The 18,815-nt window shown below is 40.7% G+C and overlaps 1 protein-coding gene and 2 pseudogenes across 14 annotated transcripts in view; 1 reads left to right on the top strand and 2 right to left on the bottom strand.

The window, feature by feature from the left end:
* Nucleotides 1-9,402, bottom strand: part of PHKA1 (phosphorylase kinase regulatory subunit alpha 1) — a 114,285-nt gene extending 104,883 nt beyond the window's left edge. For 6 of the 12 annotated variants that reach the window (XM_084788805.1, XM_084788807.1, XM_084788809.1 and 3 more), the window contains exons 1-4: nucleotides 9,001-9,402; nucleotides 7,398-7,556; nucleotides 4,021-4,068; nucleotides 2,251-2,419 (exon numbers count right to left, since the gene is read on the bottom strand). In XM_084788805.1, coding sequence (XP_084644931.1) covers nucleotides 2,251-2,419; nucleotides 4,021-4,068; nucleotides 7,398-7,556; nucleotides 9,001-9,078 — 454 coding nt within the window. In that variant the 5' untranslated portion in view covers nucleotides 9,079-9,402. Of the gene's footprint in view, nucleotides 1-2,250; nucleotides 2,420-4,020; nucleotides 4,069-4,322; nucleotides 4,425-7,397; nucleotides 7,557-8,333; nucleotides 8,409-9,000 lie in introns of those variants that run through there. The other 6 variants (XM_084788800.1, XM_084788804.1, XM_084788806.1 and 3 more) reach the window with 2 other exon arrangements.
* LOC311601218 (high mobility group protein B1-like) lies at nucleotides 9,246-13,699 on the bottom strand (annotated as a pseudogene). Its single transcript has 2 exons — nucleotides 13,073-13,699; nucleotides 9,246-9,525 (listed from the first exon to the last, which is right to left on the bottom strand). The product of its transcript is annotated as a high mobility group protein B1-like (transcript).
* Nucleotides 13,700-18,327: 4,628 nt separating this feature from the next.
* On the top strand, nucleotides 18,328-18,815 carry LOC311601716 (large ribosomal subunit protein eL27-like; annotated as a pseudogene). Its single transcript has one exon. The product of its transcript is annotated as a large ribosomal subunit protein eL27-like (transcript).

Genomic DNA, 18,815 nt, shown 5'->3' with positions numbered 1-18,815 from the left:
CCCTTGAGTACTTACATCAAATGGCTCTCTACTGATTGCAGACTATAATTCCAAATCATTTAGCATGCTACACAAGCCCTCAAATAGCTAGCCCTAATGTTCTAGCTAAAGCTCTACCTTCCAAACATCTATACTATATACTTATTATTCCCTTCCCTTTCTGAACTGTAAATTTTGACTTATTCATACTCATTTCTCAAAGACTTAATTAAATGACACACACTTCATTATAAGCACCTATCAAGGTCAGCTGCTTGAAACTGAAAAATTAATTAAGTTAGGAATCGACAAACACTTCTTTAATGAATATATCTCATGAGCCTTTTTAATATGTATCTACTTCCATCTTGGGGAATCACATATAAAAACTACCAGGGATATTTAGTCAGTGTTTGCTTTGTTGAAAAAGAAAAAGAAATAAGCTAGCTGATGGTCACTCACATCTTTAATCACAGCACTCAGGAGGCTGAGGCAGGTGGATCTCTGAGTTTGAAGCCAACCCAGTCTACAGAGTTCCAGGACAGCCAAGGCTACACAAAGAAACCCTGTATCAAAAGAAATTTAAACATTTAAAAATTTAAAATAAAAAAACAGCTTTCAGAATTGGAATAAAATATTATTAAAAATGAAATTATAAGTACTATTTATTTAAAGAAATCAAACAAAATTATATTTATTCTGGAAGAAATTTCTCTTCCAAAAGGAAAGTAATTCGATGTTTTGTAGAAAAGTTATTCAGAGTCTAGGCTGTGTTCTAGAAGAAAAAATTAAAGAGTTTATTGTGGGGCACATGGACTATGCTACTAGGGAAATCGGCCTGGAACTAGAGATAGGTTGAGACCTGTCCAAACCCCAAAAATCCCAATTTTGAGACCATCACAAGTAAGGATCACTACCCCCTGTTCTGTGTCTGCAAGTCCTGGCCCGCATAGTCCTGCTGCCCTCATTTCCACAATTCTGGAAGTAGTCACATAGCCTAGCACCTGGAATGCAAATAAAGGACCCCCAACATCTCAGCTCTGGCAAATGATATGTGCCGACCCTGGAAACCCCTTTCCCACTCCTCAAGGTTCATAAAGCCCTTGTTCACCTCAAATAAAGTGCACAAGCTGTCTCACCGGGCTCCCTAAGAGCACTGTAACACTAAAATCCTCTGAGAGGGCCTTCTCCCCGCTGCACTCCCAGCCAGACCAGGACTGTCCCCGCCCTGCTTCATCCTTCCCAGCCCCGTGTGGAGTAGTGCCAGGATGCCCCAGGCAAAGGAGGAAGTCCAGTGCAGAACCACAGTTTATCACTAACATTTATTTGAAAAAGAAAGAGAAAAGACTATTCTGAAGGAATTACTATTCCGGGTTCCTTTAGTGTCAAGGAATTCTGACCTGGACAATTTAGTGAGACCCTCTCTTCAAAAGGGTGTGGAGTGGGGCTAGGATTTCAGCTTAAAGGTAGAGAGATTATCTAGCATGCATGATTCCCTGTGTTAAAGCCCCAGTATCACAGAAAAAATGGTAGTGTGAATACATTACCTTACTTTAAATGACCTAGAAATGCTCTTATTAAGTTTAGGAAATCAATTTAATAAGACTGTTTCCATTTCCAACTTTACATCTATAAAGGGAACTATGCTGCTGTTGTTTTAAGACAGGGTCTCACTGCATAGCTTTGACTGGCCTAGCTCTGACTGGCCTCGAAGTTGCTATGTAAACCAGGGCTGGCCTGGAACTAGCAACAATTCCCCTGCATCTGCCTCCCAAGTGCTAGGATATAGAGCTACCATATTTCTTTTAATTTTCTTTTGCATATCAAGCATCTAAAGCTAATCAAAAAAAGTACTTACATAGAATATTGTTTAATAACAAAACATGTACATTTGGGTTCAGATTATGCTCATAGAGAGTATATAAAGTGTGTGGTTCTATAGCTACCCTAAGTACAGGCATTTTGATGTATAGTATGAAAATAATAAAAATGCCTATCTAAAGATCTAGGCCAGATTTCCTGGTTCCCATTTTAAAAGAATATTAATTAGTACTGCAAATTTGTTTCACAATACAGTAAGATATTGCTTAGACCTCAAAAGAGTTAGCTAGCTGTACAAAACTTAAATTATCATTATTTCTAATGTGTTTCTTTGAGCACTATAAAGGGATACTTTATTTTCTGGCCAATACCAACAGAGAAGCCAGATGAATGAACCATAGTAGATGCTGCAAACTTAGGGGCATGCAGTGATTCTCTCCTTGTACTGACCTGAGGCAGTCATTTGTGCTAGGAAGAGCAGGTACACAGAAGTAGCATCCAACTGCAGATGTCCCCACTCGTCATCACCCACTACAGTGGCACATGTTTTGGTGTTGTACTTGGCATGGAGGCTATCTTTAGTACTCTGACTATACTTGAAGGACTCTACTTTATCCACCTGAAAAGAAAACAGTATAAGAAGCCAGAAAACAATCCACCCATATGACACGCATCTGTAGTGCTATCATCACTGCACTCTGCCTTCAGGCAACTATGAATATCTGAAATACACTGTTACCGTTTCTTCCCTACACTGGGGAAATCTGTTATTTTTAATAAAAAATAAGAAATGGTCAGAAACATCTATCTCCTGTTTGTTACCTCTTTTCTATGCTTTTCAAATGGTTGCTTTGCCATATTGTAGAGAAAATGCAAGTTCAATTGTGAAAAAACAGTTTAATAAGATAAATCAGGGCTATACATTTGTTCTTAAAATTAAAGTAGGAATGTGGAGATAAGTTGAGAGACGAGGATATTTTTTGTTTGTGCATAGCTGTTTTGGAGTATGGGACCCCCCCAGAAGCCAGAAAAGGGCATCAGATTCCTTGGAGCTGAAGTTACAGGCAGTTGTAAGCTACCTGAGCCCAACTTAGATGTTAGGAACCAAACTCAGGTCCTCTTCAAGAGCAATGTGTGCTCTTAACTGTTCATCCATATCTCTGACACCAAGAGGATACATTTTGAAGATGCCATGATAAGAGAGTCATTGGGATCTGAGGACACAGCTTAGTAGTAATCTACTCTGAGGATACATAAGGCCCTGGGACCAATCTTAGCATACACATACACTCAGCAGAAGTCCACACAGAAACCTTGGGTAAAAGGCAACTAATAATGCCTGACATAATTCCTGACGCATGGTAATAACCGTTACATCTTAAATATGGTTCATGAAATTTAATAAGAGAAAGTATAAAATCTAAAATACAAATGAAGTATAATGACAAAGAAACTATATGTAAGACTAGTAAAGATATACATACAATAAATAACTGTACATAATTTAAAATCATTTGTAGATTAAGGAAGTTGAGAGCTGATTTCTTTGTACTTTAATATAATTCAGAGTCAATATGTACATGTTTTAAGATCCCAGAATAACAGTTTCTTAGGAAAATGCAGACTTTCAATTCACATATAAAACAATGTTCAGCTACACTGAAGGTCAGAGAATTACTTGAAGTTCAAGATTCCTTATCTTATCTCCAATCTTAAAATTGAAAATACTTTGAAAGATTTTTCTACCTGCATTTTATATCCAAACTCATTTGGTGGAGACACTAAGTGTAAAAGGAATTAGTCTCTATGATTTTTTTATTGCAGAGTATGTTTCTCTAGCCACTGAAGACATGAGAAATTACATGATAATGTGCAATGTGCTGTCTTTTAAAAAATCTGAATATTTATTAGTTTTAGAACTGATCTGGACCTAAGAGTTTCAGATGAGGGTTTTTTAAGGCCTGTATCATGTTTTGTCTAGCACACATAATTGCAAACAGTATAATGCTTTTTTTTTAAAAGAAAAATCATTTGTAAAGGAAGGAAAAAGACTGGAAGAAAATAATTTCAATTCTAACAGGGTGGTGAGTCTCTGTGGGACATCCCCACCCAGGAGTTTCAAACCTTCTAAATTTAGAGTGTACTATTTGTGATTCTGAATAAAAGGCTATAAGCACTATTAAAATGTTGTATTTTTTAGAACTGTTACCAATGCCATACCTGTCTGATCATGCAGTGCAGCAGTCCCCTCATTAACTTGACTACACTCTGCAGGAATAAATGGAAACAAGACTGTTATAAACATACTGAGCTACAAGAACACTTACTCAGCAACTTCAGTCGGTACATGACCTTTTGAGAACAAGTAACCTTATCCTGGGTTCTATTTACATGGCATTTATTTTATAGGTACACACAACAGACTGCAGCTCAATGTTGACTCAAAAGCCATAGTTTATGGTTCTTTGGATTTAAATAATATTATAAGCTTTTAAGGCAGTTTTACCTAAAAATAAACCAACCATTTGATAGAGAAGAATCCACCTAGGAACAGGAGCAAGTTAATTTCCTGGGCTCTCAGGATCCTCCGGTATATGCTCTACAGCTTCTATAGCATCTTTTTACTAAAAAAAAACAAAACATTTTTTTTTGTTTTTTTAAGACAAGGTTTCTCTGTGTAAGAGTCCTGGCTGTCCTGGACTCACTTTGTAGACCAGGCTGGCCGTGAACTCACAGAGATCCACCTGCCTCTGCCTCCTGAGTGCTGGGATTAAGGGCGTGTACCACCAGGCCTGGCTTACATTTTTCATTTTATTTTTAAAGATTCAGTTTTCATTTTATATGTATGAGTATTTTGATGATATATACATATGTGGGTGTTTTGATCATATATATATATATATGTGTATATATATACACATCTCATGCATGCCTGGCATGGGAGTATGTTTTAGAACATCACAGCATGGAACAGCTTCTCTGATTCTGAACAACGCTTTCTGTTTTATAGTCTAGAAGATCTTAAATCAGCTTTGTGTTCCCCGGACCATACTGCAAGAAAATTTCTAAGCAACACCATGAGGATGATACCATGAAATGAAGGTACCAGTAAGAGAAACAGTGGCAAGTTGTTACTGTTTGGTGGAGGATTATGCTTTGTTTTACTTGGAAAGGTGGGTTTTCAGGCACAGAGAGTTTGAAGAACCACAGGATACACAGGGAAGACTAGTAAGCAGATAAATAAAAATCGGAGTTTGAATCTCAACTGAGATCAGAGTTAAAGAAGAGACTTGGCAATCATTCTCATAAAGGTAATAGAAAAGCCATAAAAAAGGCTGATATATGATACAAAGGGAATAAACTGAGAAAGAACCCAAAGTGGAGGCAGCCAAAGAAAGATCTTGATTTGCCTGAGTATTTATTTTTTATAGCTATGAGACGTAATCTATATGCACAAGAAAAGGAATATTTGTAAAAGTATAATTGCGTATAATTCTACTTCCAATACATAGAATAAGGAAGTTAGTGAAACCCATTTCTTATTTCCATCCACAATTCTTGTCTATTCTCTGATTTTATGAGAGAGAAGCTAAAATGAGAATTGGCAAAAAGGGTATAAATGGTTAGCGTTGTCTTTGGGGAAATCCACACAGTAATGGGAAGCTGGCAGCACATAGAAATTTAATCCGTGGATATATTGGATTGAATCTATGTTCATTTACTAGTCATAGATCCGTTATGATCTGGGCACAATATTAGATCTGTCTATATTAGAATACCCATGTAGTTAAAAAATACCCATGGCTATAATCTTCAGATTCTTATTAAATTATTCTAAAGTGAGTTCCAGTGAAAAGCTTTCCAAATAATTCCAATGTACAGCCAGAGTTGAGAATTACTCACCTGGGTCAGGGACAAATCCAGGGCATCACTGTTTTTGTAAATAAGGTTTTCTTGGCACATTGCCATGCTGATTCTTTACATATTATCTCTGGTTCTTTCCTGCTACATCTACAGAGCTGAGTAATTAGAAACAAGAGGCCTATACACCAAAAATACTTACTCTCTGTTCTTTTACAGAGATGGGTGGGTTTCTTATCCTCAGTCTAGATTAATGCTGCCTTAGGTATTTTAAGACATGAGCCCTAATAATCAAATTTGTTTTGATTCATAAAACAAGTCCATAAAAATTTAGAACCCCCATAGGAACTTTTCTCTTCTAAAACTGTTTCCCATTTTTATAATGTTCTAAAACATTCCAAAATTACTAATGTGGTGATATAAAATATTTTTCAGCTATGTGAAAGGTTATATAATAGAACACTAAAATTTTAGAACCAACAATTCACCTTTTTCCTCATTTTCCCACTTGAGTCAAAAAAGGAAAAGCACCAACTCTGAAAAATGGTGGGACAACAGTTTTATTCCAATAATACTGAAATTTTTGATCAAATTATATTAGGCACATAAGAAAAGTTCTACTGATAGTAATTTATAGCAAATCAAAACAAAGAACAAACTATTGAGATAAAAATAACAAAATGTTCAGAGTAGGATGAAGGAGTAGGTGGTTTAAAAAAATACTCTCTACATTTTCCAAGTTTCTATAATGGCCCTTATTTCTTTAAAAGTCTGTACTACCTTGGCTAGACCAAATACTCCAACAATGGTTTGTATCTCTCAGGAATAGCTTGAAAGAATTCCAAATGCCTGCTGATGCTAAAGAGAATACAGTGAAACTTGCCCCACTGCCAAGAACTACAACTTCTGAATATATTTCTGCTCTTAAAAACAAACAGATCCCAGTATCCTGATTTATAGATCACAATTTGAGCCCTGATTTCCTAAGTTCCAGGGAGATGACAGGAGAAAATAGCTGTTGTGGCCAAGCTCCTTCTCACTAATGGCAAAGGATCCATGTATACTTACAACTCATAGCAGAGTGTCTTATTATTAAAGGTACTGTGTAGTCCAAATGATGCCAAATTATTGCCTTTTTAGACACTTGAGAGGATGTAGTTTCTTTGTGTTCAGAAGGTCTATCAAGGATGCTAATTTATTGAGGGGAAGGTGCCTTAAAAGTTGGCTTAAAGTCATCTGCTGAATCTGACCTTAATTTGTCCCCAGCAGGCAACAGGCTCTCTAAAATAGTGGTCACAGCTCTAAAGATCAACCAAGTCATTATTTTCATCTAATGAGGAAAACCTGTTGATTTGTGTCAGTTCAACTCGCACAGATACTACGATTACTTTCAAATATAAGGAAAATAGTACATATCTGATCCCAAATATTCTTTCCAATGAAAATAAAATGGTAGAACCTGAGAATACATTTAAAGGCTTACTAATTTTAGGGAATACATCAGGGTAGGAGTTTCAAAAGTAATGAACGTGCTGAACCCCTTTTCCTGAATCTGCAAGTTCCAATTTTCCACTGAATAACCAAACCAAACGCAAACCACTTCAGTCATAGTACAGGAAAAATTTACAGAATGCAGTTTCAGTAAGGTCATATAGGGCTATGTTTCCTTCAACACCCGCTCTCCCTACTACAGCCACACACAACTCCACATCTCCACATAGTTTTGTTTTGATTACCTGCTCCAGTTCATAGGCCTTTGCCTTGTCCTCATCACGGTCTGCATTCTTCCGATATGCCAAGCCCAAACCCCAGACAGCCAGGATGCTATACACATTATCTCGGACCCAGGCATCTTTCTGATCATAACTGGCCGGAAGCAAGCCTGTCACTGGATTCTGCAAGATCATTCAAGAGAGGACAGACAGCTAATCTCGGAGTGTTACAGAAAACAACATCTATGGGACATTTTATTTGGAAAGTTTCAACATTCTCCTACTTCCCAATTCTTGAGTTTTAGAACTTTTTCTTTTGACCAAAGACAGGCAGATGTCATCCCCCAGGTTTACCGAGTTATAATTGACAATAAAAACTGTACATACATGTTTACAGTACGCGATTTAATTTGACACATACATGAATGTACTGTGAAATCACTAGCACACTCAATTAATGTACCCATCACCTCACTCTGATATGGTGAGATTTACTCTCTCAGAAAGTTTCAAGTATACAAGGAAGTATTACAGACTAGTCAGTGTGCTCTTTCCACGTGCTGTCATAATAAGAAGGAAAGAGCTGGCTGAAAGTTTAAAGGTCCAAAATGTAGGTTTTAGTAAAATAAAGGCATTATTAAGGGTATTATCAAATGCATTAGTAAAGATATTACTAAGTGCAGTTTAAAGAAGAATGTTAATTTTTAAAGTTAAATCTAACTACCAATGAAAAATCTGAAGTAAAAGAATAGAAAAAATATATAGAAATATATGTGCTGCCTTATGCCTATAATTCCCCTGCTGGAGGGACGGAAGCAGGAAGACCCATGCCACTTCAAGGCCAGCCAAGGCTACATAGTGAGTTTCAGGCCACCATGGGCTATGAAGTAAGACTTGGTTTCAGAAATAAAAACCAACAACTCCAAGAAGCATATATAAACCAGGTCCAGTGGTTCATACCTGTAATCCCAGCACTGGGGACATGTAGTAGGAGGATGGTGAGTTTGAGGTCAGCCTGGGCCACATGGTGAAATCCTGGCTCAAACAAAGAAACAAACAAAACAAAAACAAACTTAGGAAACAAACAACCAACCCCTCCCCCCCAACCCCATTAGCTTGTGGTCTGTTATCCAAATGCTGAAGGCTGTGGTGGGAGGATTCCTAAAAGTTCAAGGCCAACCTAAGCCACGAAGCAAAAAATATTTAAAGGAAAGTATACAAAAGGTTCCTTGACCTTCACAATAGGCTAAGGTCTCTTAGGATGGCTAAATTTTTTCCTGCATCTTGGGGGGAAAGGGAGGGTGAACATAGATGGCCCAAACCTGGGGTGAGGGTGCCAATAAGCAAGTGTTATCATGTCTGGCAACTGCTCCTGGAACCCAGCTGTAGCTGGGGGTGGGGGACAGTTATCTGCCAGTTCAGTTATTGCCTTTGGAATAACAGAAGAAGAGGGTTGGGGGGTCTGAGAGTAGTGTCTCTTCATGCCACACTTTGGTTCTACTTCAAGTTCAACAAGCAACTGTCCTTCAGGACCTTTTAGTGCCTCCCCAGAGGCAAATGCGATCGAGGGTTCACCCAGGGTCAGTGGCCAGCTGCTCACACTTCACCCTTGCCTACACTTACTTACCTGATGGCACAGGATGGTCTGATGCACCAGCCTAGCATAGCCATCCAGGCGGACCCCCGAGTTACTCCGGCTTCTCATCGAGCCACGTCCCTAATCCCGCAAACCACACTCGGGAAGCTTGGGCGCCAGGCCTGCAGAAACCTTCTAAAGCGCCGGGTTCACTCGCTTGTCCAATGGTTCCCGCGCGGCACCCGGCTCCTGCGGGCCTCCGGGTTCACTTCAGGCCGCGGCTCGGCCTCCGGGGGTCAAGGCTTCAGCCTGCAAAGCTCCTGTCTGAACTCTTGTTTCCCTTGGCCCCAGGGTGCCGCAGCGGCATCCTCCGCTAAACTGAGGGAGACCGCGGCGCCCCGGAGCCTCCAGGCAGGCAACAGAGCCAGGTCAGCGTCCCCGGCGCCACCTCCCTTGGCGCGCGCGCGGGGGGCGGGGCTTATGTCCTGCAGCTGCGCGCTGCACCCACAGGCAGGTGGCCCGCCGCCCGCCGCCCTCCGCCCAGAATGTGTTGCCGTAGGCAATGTGCTCGCTCTCCTGAAGTTATTTTCGAAGCACTACAAGTGACTATTTTAATTTTGCTCGCCTGTTGTGCGCACTGGCTGTTGCTCTTACTTCTGTAGGACTAGTTTTAGGGACCCTCGGGAACTTTTCCAAACTGAAAGGAGAGATGGCGTCAGCGCTCAAGGACTGAACGAGTCGATTTCCGGATCTTTATTTGATCAAAAAGTCGGATTAAACTCGGCATTCTGAAACCAACCAACCAAACAGACAAACAAAAAAGAGTTCTCTAGGGTTGTTGGCTCCTTAGAGACCTGCGGCGTGGGAAGGAAGAGGCAGTTGGGGAGCAAGTGTCGCAGACTAGGAACAGGGCAAGGAATGAGCCGCGGCTGAGAATGTTCTTGGTGGGACAGCTGGCAATGGAGTATCTGCTTTGGAAGGTTTCTTTGTAAGGTGTAGGTGACTCGGGCAAGGAAGATTCAACTGAAAATAAAAGTGAAAGGAGGGGGGGGGGCTAAGGAAGAAGGCTGCAAGGATACTGTGACAGGCTTCAAGAATCTGCCTCCTGCAGGCGGCCCCCAGCGCCCTTGCTTTCCAGCTTTACTGTCCCCACCCCCACCGTTTACTCGTTTACTCGCTTACTCACCGCCCTTCCTAACTCAGCACCCTAGTCCAGACTCAGCTAGAGTACCACGTGCTTTCTCAATAGCCGGCTAAGAGAATTAGACAGTCGCTTGACCTTTTCGAGTTCTAAATCTAAGCCTTCCCTGGACACCCCACCCAGGCCACAGTGATTTTGCATTTTCTTTCTGTTCTTTCTCTTTTTATATGCCTTTTCTCTTTCTTTCTTTCTTTCTTTCTTTCTTTCTTTCTTTCTTTCTTTCTTTCTTTCTTTCTTTCTTTCCTTCAACTCTTACTTTTCTTCTCTCCTTACAAGCTAAAGCTGCTTCTGGGCTGCAGCTGCTTGCGCAGACTCTTCCTCACTCAGTATAGCATATAGTCAGGCACCTTGGAAGGTGATGGTGAATATTTGATAATGATGAAAGGTGAGTGTACAAGTACGCCAAGCAGGGATTTTTCAGGTTAGACAGCCAGTCAATGGTGCAGTTCAATACAGTGACATGGAATTCTCCGACAAATAGTTCCCCTTGCAGTCACTACCTACGTAAATGACTGTCAAAAAAGCCACTTCAGGTCCTTAGTACAAAGGGAAAGGGAGCTCATTTTGGAGAGAATATCCCCAGTTCAGGACCCTAATTTCCTGATATCTTGCCCTCACTTAGACTGTAGCCTCAGAAACCTTTTTCTCTACCCATGTCCCTTTCAAGTCCTCTAGTTTTTCTTCAGCTCAATATCATTTAAACACATTTTCAAAACATTAAAGTAATATATGATCACTAAAGAAAACCTGCAAAATACAAAAAGTGAAATAAAATATTGAAATCATCCCTAATTCCCCCCACACTACTACCTGGATTAGAAGTGGCGGAGGGGAGGTACCACTAAGAATGACAGCTAGCTGGCTATCAACAGGCCCTATTGGCTGCCATTGCCTTGCTGTTTTCATCCTTGCTCTAATTTAGATTTTCGAGTTTGCAGTCCTAGAAACTTGATCTGCTCAGTGTTCCAGAACTGGTAAGACACAGGAGGCTGACTCATGCTGATTACCTCACAAGAGCTGTTTGATAATGAGAAACAAAACCATAGCACAGCTTACATTAACCTGAGCACTACATTTCTCCCTTTGGGAACTTGTAATCCTTATTATATACCTTATAGAATGGCCCTATTAAGTAGGTAGTCTATTGTCAATAAAAGGGGAAAAACTAGAAATATAAATGGTAAGTCATATTGAAGTCAAAGTATTGGCTTAAAATAAATTTCTATATCACTTATTATCAGTAAAGAAGAGAGCCAGTTGCGGTGGCACATACCTGTAGGATTTGCTGAAGGAAGTGGATATAGGAAAACCACGAGTTTGAGACTAGTCTGGGCAATACATCGACTGGTAGTGGCAAAGGCAGGTTGATCTCTGAGCTTCAAAGCCAGCTTGCTCTTGTTCCAGGATAGTCAGAGCTACATAGAGAAACTCTGTCTTGTAAAACAAAGCAAAACAAAAATTAAAGAAATTGGAAAAAAAAAAGAAAAGAAAAGAAAAGAAAGATGATTGGGGTTGCTGGGGGATGGCTCGGGGCATATATTGATCTTGCAGTGGTCCTGGGTTTGGTTCCCAGCTTTCACATAGTATTTTAGAAGCATCTAGAACTGCAGCTTTAGGGGATCAGATGCCCTCTTCTGGCCTCTTTGGGCACCAGACATGGACATAGTCCACATACATACATTCAAGGCAAAATGCAAAATGTAAAAGAGAAGAAGAAGAAGAAGAAGAAGAAGAAGAAGAAGAAGAAGAAGAAGAAGAAGAAGAAGAAGAAGAAGAAAAGGAAGGAATAAAAAGAAGGAGGTAATAAACATCCTGAAAGCTGAAAAGTGGATACCTGGCAGTGGAAGGGTACCAGACAGTGCAGAGATGGGTTATCAGATTGGGGGAAGAAGATCATCAAAATGAATTATGCATGAAAATGCCCTAACAAAATATGTTACTTTGTATACTAATTAAAAATCAACCAAAGAGTTTTTTTCTTTGTACTAATTTTAAAAGGATTCAGCCCTGGTCCAATTGGCTAGTGTGATAGTTTTCAGGATTGTTTTTCTTTGCATTGGGGTGGGCGTACCCATGTGCATGAGTCCCAGAGGTCAGCATAAGGCATCCTTCTTCAGGTGCTATACATCTTGCCTTTGCAGACAAGCCTGGAGCTCTCAGATTAGTCTATGTGGAGAGGGATGCTGATAAGTGAGCCCCAGGGGAATCCATCTGTCTCCATCTCCCCAGATCTGAGATCACAAAACAGCCATATCTGGGTTTTCTGTTGATTCTGAGGACCGAACTCAGGTCCTCAAGTTTATGGGGCAAGCAGTTTACAAACTGAGTTTTCTTTCCAGGCGCAATCATTTTCTTTTGTGATAGTAATTGTAATACAAAGAAAATAGACCTTTTTTTGTTCTCACAAGTGGCCGTTCTCTTCTCTGTTCTTTGTAATCATTTTTAAAATAAAAAAATTGCATTTACTTAGAAGCATTCAGAATGTCAACAAAAAACAGCTGTATTTTTTTTTTTTAATTAAGCTATTATTCAGTTAACAGAACATTTATCTTTGGGTAAGCTGCTCCAGAGACAACTGAAGATGAAAAACAAAACAACACAAAACAAATTTTAAAAGCTCACCATCCTCATATATAACTAATTTGTGCTGTGCACCAACAAGAACCTGTTTTAATCTTCAATACCAATTTACAACCCCCAGACTGTACCAGGCAAGATTAGTGGCCATTGAAAATACCATCAGGACATGGCAAGCTAAAGACATTCTGTAGTGTGTTAATTATACAAAAAAGACACTGCACAGTTTAAAAACAAATTTTACACAGCCTTACATTTCAATTTTTGTTGTTGTTGTTGTCGTCGTCGTTGTTGTTTAAAAGAAGTGAGTTGTGTACGGGGGACAGGGTTAAATGCTTTACAAACAAAAAATCTTTGCTAGAACCAACTTCATCATCATCATCATCTTCCTCTTGTTCCCCCTCTTCATCATCTTCTTCAATCTTTTTCTTGCTCTTTTCAGCCTTGAACACCTCCTTTTTTGCTGCATCAGGTTTTCCTTTAGCTCTGTAGGCAGCAATATACCTTTTGTGTTTTTCCTTCAGCTTGGTAGCCTACTTTTCATTGCTTGTCATCTGCAGCCATATTGTTCCACATCACTCCTAGGTTATTTGCACATCACCAATGAACCTGCCAGGATGTTCTCCTTTGGTCTTTTTTTTTTTTTTTTTTTTTTTTTTTTTTTTTTTTTTTGGTCGGGGGTGATACAGAGAACAGAACAAGAAGAAGGCTGAAGGAGGTCTCTTGGGTGCACTGAGGTCCTTTTTTGATCTTCCTTTTGGGAGGGGGTGTAAGTTTTCATGTTAGCCTTTGCCATGTCTTCAAATTTCCCCATTTCTTTAGCAGACGTGGTCTTCCACCTTTCTGAGCACTTCTTAGAGAACTCCCAGCAGCTGACAGAAGCATCCTGAGCTTCTTCTTGTGCTCCCCTTTGCAGGTCTGCACAAAGATGCACATTTTGCCTTTTGGCTTTTTAAGATCTCCTTTGCCCATGTTTAGTTGATTTTCCTCTGTGAGGCACATAGTTGTCCAGCCCAGCACTGTCTCTATGGAACTCAATGTACTCTGAATCTTTTTTTTTTTTTGAGACTGTGTCTCACTGTGTAGCTCTGGTTGTACTGGAACTCACTGTGTAGATAGAACAGGTTGTCTTCCATCTCACAGAGATCCACCTACCTCTGCCTCCCACACCAGACCCTTTGTAATCTCTTTATCTTTATATTTTTTGAAGTCTCTCCAAATTTTTCTTAACAGATGAGTGCCTGAAGCCAATTGCCACTATACTGTGTCAGTCTTGTTGATGCCTGTGTGTATTTTCCACCAAAAATAAAATATTTGCCCAGGCCAGGCATGATGGCACAGACCTTTATTTCCAGCATTTGGGAGATAGAGGCAGAGTTTAAGGCCAACCTAGTCTACAAATTGAGTTCCAGCACAGCCAGAGCTATACAGATGTAGAAGGAATCTAAATCTGTATAAAAGCATCACCTGTCCCACTCGCCCCACCCCCTGCCAAAAAAAAAAAAAAAAAGCAGGAAAAGGTAGAAGAGAAGATTGGACATCTGGTAGGCAGAAAGGACTCTGGGATAGTGTCAGATGGGGAGATTTGCCTAGGAAGATGTGCAGAAGACAGACATCTGGTACCATGTAGCAGAATGTAGATTAGTACAAATGGTTATTTTAAGTTATGAGCTAGTCAGAGAAGAGCCTAGCTATATGGTCTAGGTATTTGTAAATATATTTTTGAGTCTCACAAATCTTTATTTTGGGAGCTTAGGGCCAGGAGGAAAAAAATGCCACAACACACAGAAAAACCTGTCTTTAAAAATAGTAGTAATAAAAAAGGACCTCTCAGAGTTATAGATGGTTTTGTCTGGGGCCGTCATGGCTAATCTTACTAGAGTCCCTAAGAAATTCCTCTGTTAATCAAGAATATGTCCTACAAAAAACGCTTATATTCCTGCCCCTTTCCTACAGCCAGAAATCAAGCTCCTCTCAGAGATCTGCTGTCTGCTGTGTTGTATTTTCTCATAAGTGTTCTACGCCCTTTCCCTACCCAAATTGTAAACTTGTAAACTTTTACAATTTTTTTTGGAAGGTTACATCTTCCATGGTCTCTGAATAGGATGACAAATTGGCTCTTAACATCTGCTGAAGAAGTCTAGCAAATGACATGGCTTTTGCTTCAGAAACACTCCAAATATGAATTATATGCATGTACTATGCTCCTAAGACCTAACAGCAACAGTATGGCAAAGGCATATAGGACAAAATTTGTGTTGTCATGACCTTGCTGCTATTTCCCAGAGGGCAGAGTCCTAGTTTTTACTGAGGTTTTACTTCTGAATCCTCAGCAGCGGCCTCTGTTATAGGCATCTACTTCCAATCACTAGGCTGCCAATATCTCTCAGAACATTGCTGCACCAGCACAGACCAATTTTAACCAGAGTGCCTTCTGTGTGGTAATTTGAGACCAAGCTTCAGGTCTTCTTCATTCCTCTCAGATACTGGCTCAATGTAGGACTATCTGCTCATTTTCCCTCTAGGCTTATCTATAAATTCTTGACTTCAATGTGCTCTCTGATTTCATGCTTTAAAAGATCTTCCTGATGTACTCTCCTATTTTTTCTAGTGCTTCCTCTTCCTCCTTGTCTCACTGAAGTAAATAGAGAGAACTAGGTGTCATTTTAAATTTTTGTTAAGTTCACCTAGAGATGCCATTCTTCTGCAGTATTTTCTAATAAATAATTATCTTATGGTCCTTGTCCTATGGAGAACTGAGGGAAGCAGAGAAACCATTACCTTAACTCTTTTTTTAGATAGCATAGTTATAATACTGCAGCTAAGAGCTAATGCAACAGTAATAATCTGGGTTCAAATCTGCTATTTCTACTATTGTGTGACCTTGGCCATTAAATTAATCTTGGTAAACTTGTGTCCTTATTATAAGGATAATAAACCTGTCTGTCTCTCTGTTGAAAGGATCAAGCTTAAATGAAGTAACATGAACCTGAGGACCCCTACTCTCCACAAGCACGTTACTCCAATGGTTGTGCTTGCTTTCTGCCAATCCATCCACCACTGCTCCTCTGAGGAACATGACTCCTGACAGGTACCACGAGTCTCATTAGAATAGAACCAAGGAGCCCTGCAGTGAGAGCAAAAGACACAAGTCAGAACATGGCTAGTGATCAGACCTGAGCTAAGAAAGCAGGTCCTCATTTCTGTCTGCTTGAGCGCCACCATGTGGTTTAAAGAGGCATGGAGGACTGCTCCTGGGGAAGAGGCTGTGGTTCCAGGAAGCCATCTAGTGGAAAGGAAACTGGTTGTTTGTTCTTGTTGTCCAGTGTGTTTCAGTTCTTTACGCGATGGCCATTCTGTTCAGAAAGTCTTTTCCTGTGCCAACGAGTTCAGGACTATCCCTCACTTCCTCTTCTATCAGGTTCAGTGTATATGGCCTTATGTTGAGGTCTTTGACCCAGAAAAGCCATGGGTGCCAGGATGACCAACAAGGGAGGAAGAAGAAAAAGAAAAAGTGTGAAGGGTAGATTATTGGATGACAGAAATAATGACTGCCTTCAAAATAAAATGCCACCTTAGGAGTCAAACAGCTCTTGTGGCTTCCTTGGGACATGACGCAAAGTACAACAGTGTCGAGCATAACTCGGGCCAAGGAACAGAGCAGGAAGACTTGACTTGCTTCTTCTTCCCTCTGTATTTCCCTGATATTCTCTTCCCTTCCCTTTCCTTCCTTGCCCAGGCCCTCCCTTCTCTCCCTCATTCATAGTGATCCATCCGTCTGTCCATCCTTCCTTCCTTCCATAGTTAGTCCTTCATCGGACACTCACTCACCACTGGAGCCAGGAGCGTGCCTGCCTTAGTTAGGATTTCTTTTGCTGTGAAGGGACACCTGGACCATGGCAACGCTTGTAAAGGAAAACATTTGATTGGGGCTGGCTTACAGTACAGAGGTTTAGTCCATTATCACCATGGTGGGAACCATGGCAGCATCCAGGCAGACATGGTGCTGGAGGAGAGTTCTATATCTTGCTACAAAGGCAGCAGAAAGGAGAGTGTGTGCCACACTGGGTGTAGTTTGAGCATAGAAGGCCTCAAATCCCACCTCCACAGTGACACACGTCCTTCAGCAAAGCCACGCCTACCCCAACAAGGCCACACTTCCTAATAGTTCCATCCCCCCCCCCCCGTGAGCCATTTGATTTTTAAACCACCACAATGCCTGTATCTGAAACAAGGGTGAACGCATCCCCTGGGGAAACCGAGCAGCAGTTGAGTAGGAGAGTATCAGAAAGGACTTCAATGTTTGAGTCAAGTTGGACTTCACTTGGGATGGGATGCTGTTAAGGAGAAGGGAGATCCTATGAATGAGTATCTTAGATAAATTTAAATACTTTTTATGTGTATGATGTGCATATGTCTTGCCTTCAAGTACATATGAAAGCCTGGTACCCTCAGAAGCCAGAGGAGGGTGTCAGATCCTCTGGAACTGGAGTTACAAGCAGTTGTGAGCAGCTACGTGGGTACTGGGGACCAAACCTGGATCCCCTATAAGAATAGCAAATGCCTTTAACTGCTTAGCCACCTCTCAAGCCCTTCGTGGTTACTTTTACTTAGCAGGAAGGAAGAAGACCTGCAGACTAGAGCTGCCAACGAGAAAAAACCAGTAGTCACTAATACTGGCTGTGTGAAGGGGATGTTTGTAATTTTGTGGTTTTGTTATGTGTTTGTTTAACATAAGCACTCTTTGTGATTGCTTGGTTTCATCACGAAAACATGTCTGATTTAAGCTATAACAATGGCTCTACGTGTCAGACCAGTTGCCAAGGACGCTTTCCTCTTTCTTTGGCCTCTGTTGGAAAGATAAGGTTAGAATACAGAACAGTAATCCATGATGTCCACACATATATACGTACTCCTAACTATAGCACACTCAGTCCATAAACTGTTACTTGACTCCAGGGTTATAGAAGTTTAAAAATGTACATCAATTTTACAGAGGTTCCTGTACAGCCAGAAAAAAAAGTCTAAATACAGAAACATTCAGATACACAAACCCAGTGGAGTGTGAAAGTATGGATGTTTTACAGGTCTATAGACTCTGGCACTTATGTAATACCACAAGAATAGTCAGTGTTTACTAACTTCCAAAAGGACAGAAATAAAGAAGGAGCTGCATCCTCTACTGAATTAAGTCAACCGTCTTACGAAAACAAACAAACAAACAAACAAAAAAACCAGGCCTCCATATGAAGACTTACTTACTTCTTGTTTTTGAGGTGACTCTCAAAGAAAAATTTGGTGTCATGTTGAAACAGCTGTAGAAAGATCATAGCCAATTAAAATCTTCTCTAGTGACATCATACAAACTAGGGATAAGTTCACCTCTTAACTCTGCAATGGGAAGAAAAGAAGTAAGGAGATGTTTGTCCTGGAAGCAATGCAGTTTTAGATGGCATGTCGCCATGAGACCAATACTGTACCAGGATGGCACCTGTGCATCTTGGTACCAGTTTGGCTGGAGGCCAATTATCACTAGTTGAGGAGTTGTGTACGTGTGTGTGTGAGAGGAGGGGGCATTAGAAACAATGGATTCGCCTTTCTGCTGGATTCCGGCTGCTTGCTGCCGAAATGGGCAAGTTCATGAAAGCCAGGAAAGTGGTGCTGGTCCTGGCTGGACACTACTCCGGACGCAAAGCCGTCATGGTGAAGAACATCGATGATGGCACCTCAGACCGCCCTTACAGCCATGCCCTGGTGGCTGGAATTGGCCGCTATCCCTGAAAAGTGACAGCTGCCATGGGCAAGAAGAAAATCGCCAAGAGGTCAAAGATCAAGTGCTTTGTGAAAGTTTATAACTACAATCACCTCATGCCCACCAGGCACTCTGTGGATATCCCCTTGGACAAGACTGTTGTCAACAAGGATGCCTTTAGAGACCCAGCCCTGAAACGCAAGGCCCAACAGGAGTCCAAGGTCAAGTTTGAGGAACGATACAAGACAGGGAAGAACAAATGGTTTTTCCAGAAGCTTCGCTTTTAGGTATATTTTCATTTCCATCATTAAAAATAAAATTAAAAAAAAACAACAA

The sequence above is a fragment of the Acomys minous genome (assembly GCF_964271855.1).
Source record: "Acomys minous genome assembly, chromosome: 7".
Classification (NCBI taxonomy): Eukaryota; Metazoa; Chordata; class Mammalia; order Rodentia; family Muridae; genus Acomys; species Acomys minous.
This window is presented reverse-complemented; position numbering and strand designations above follow the sequence as displayed.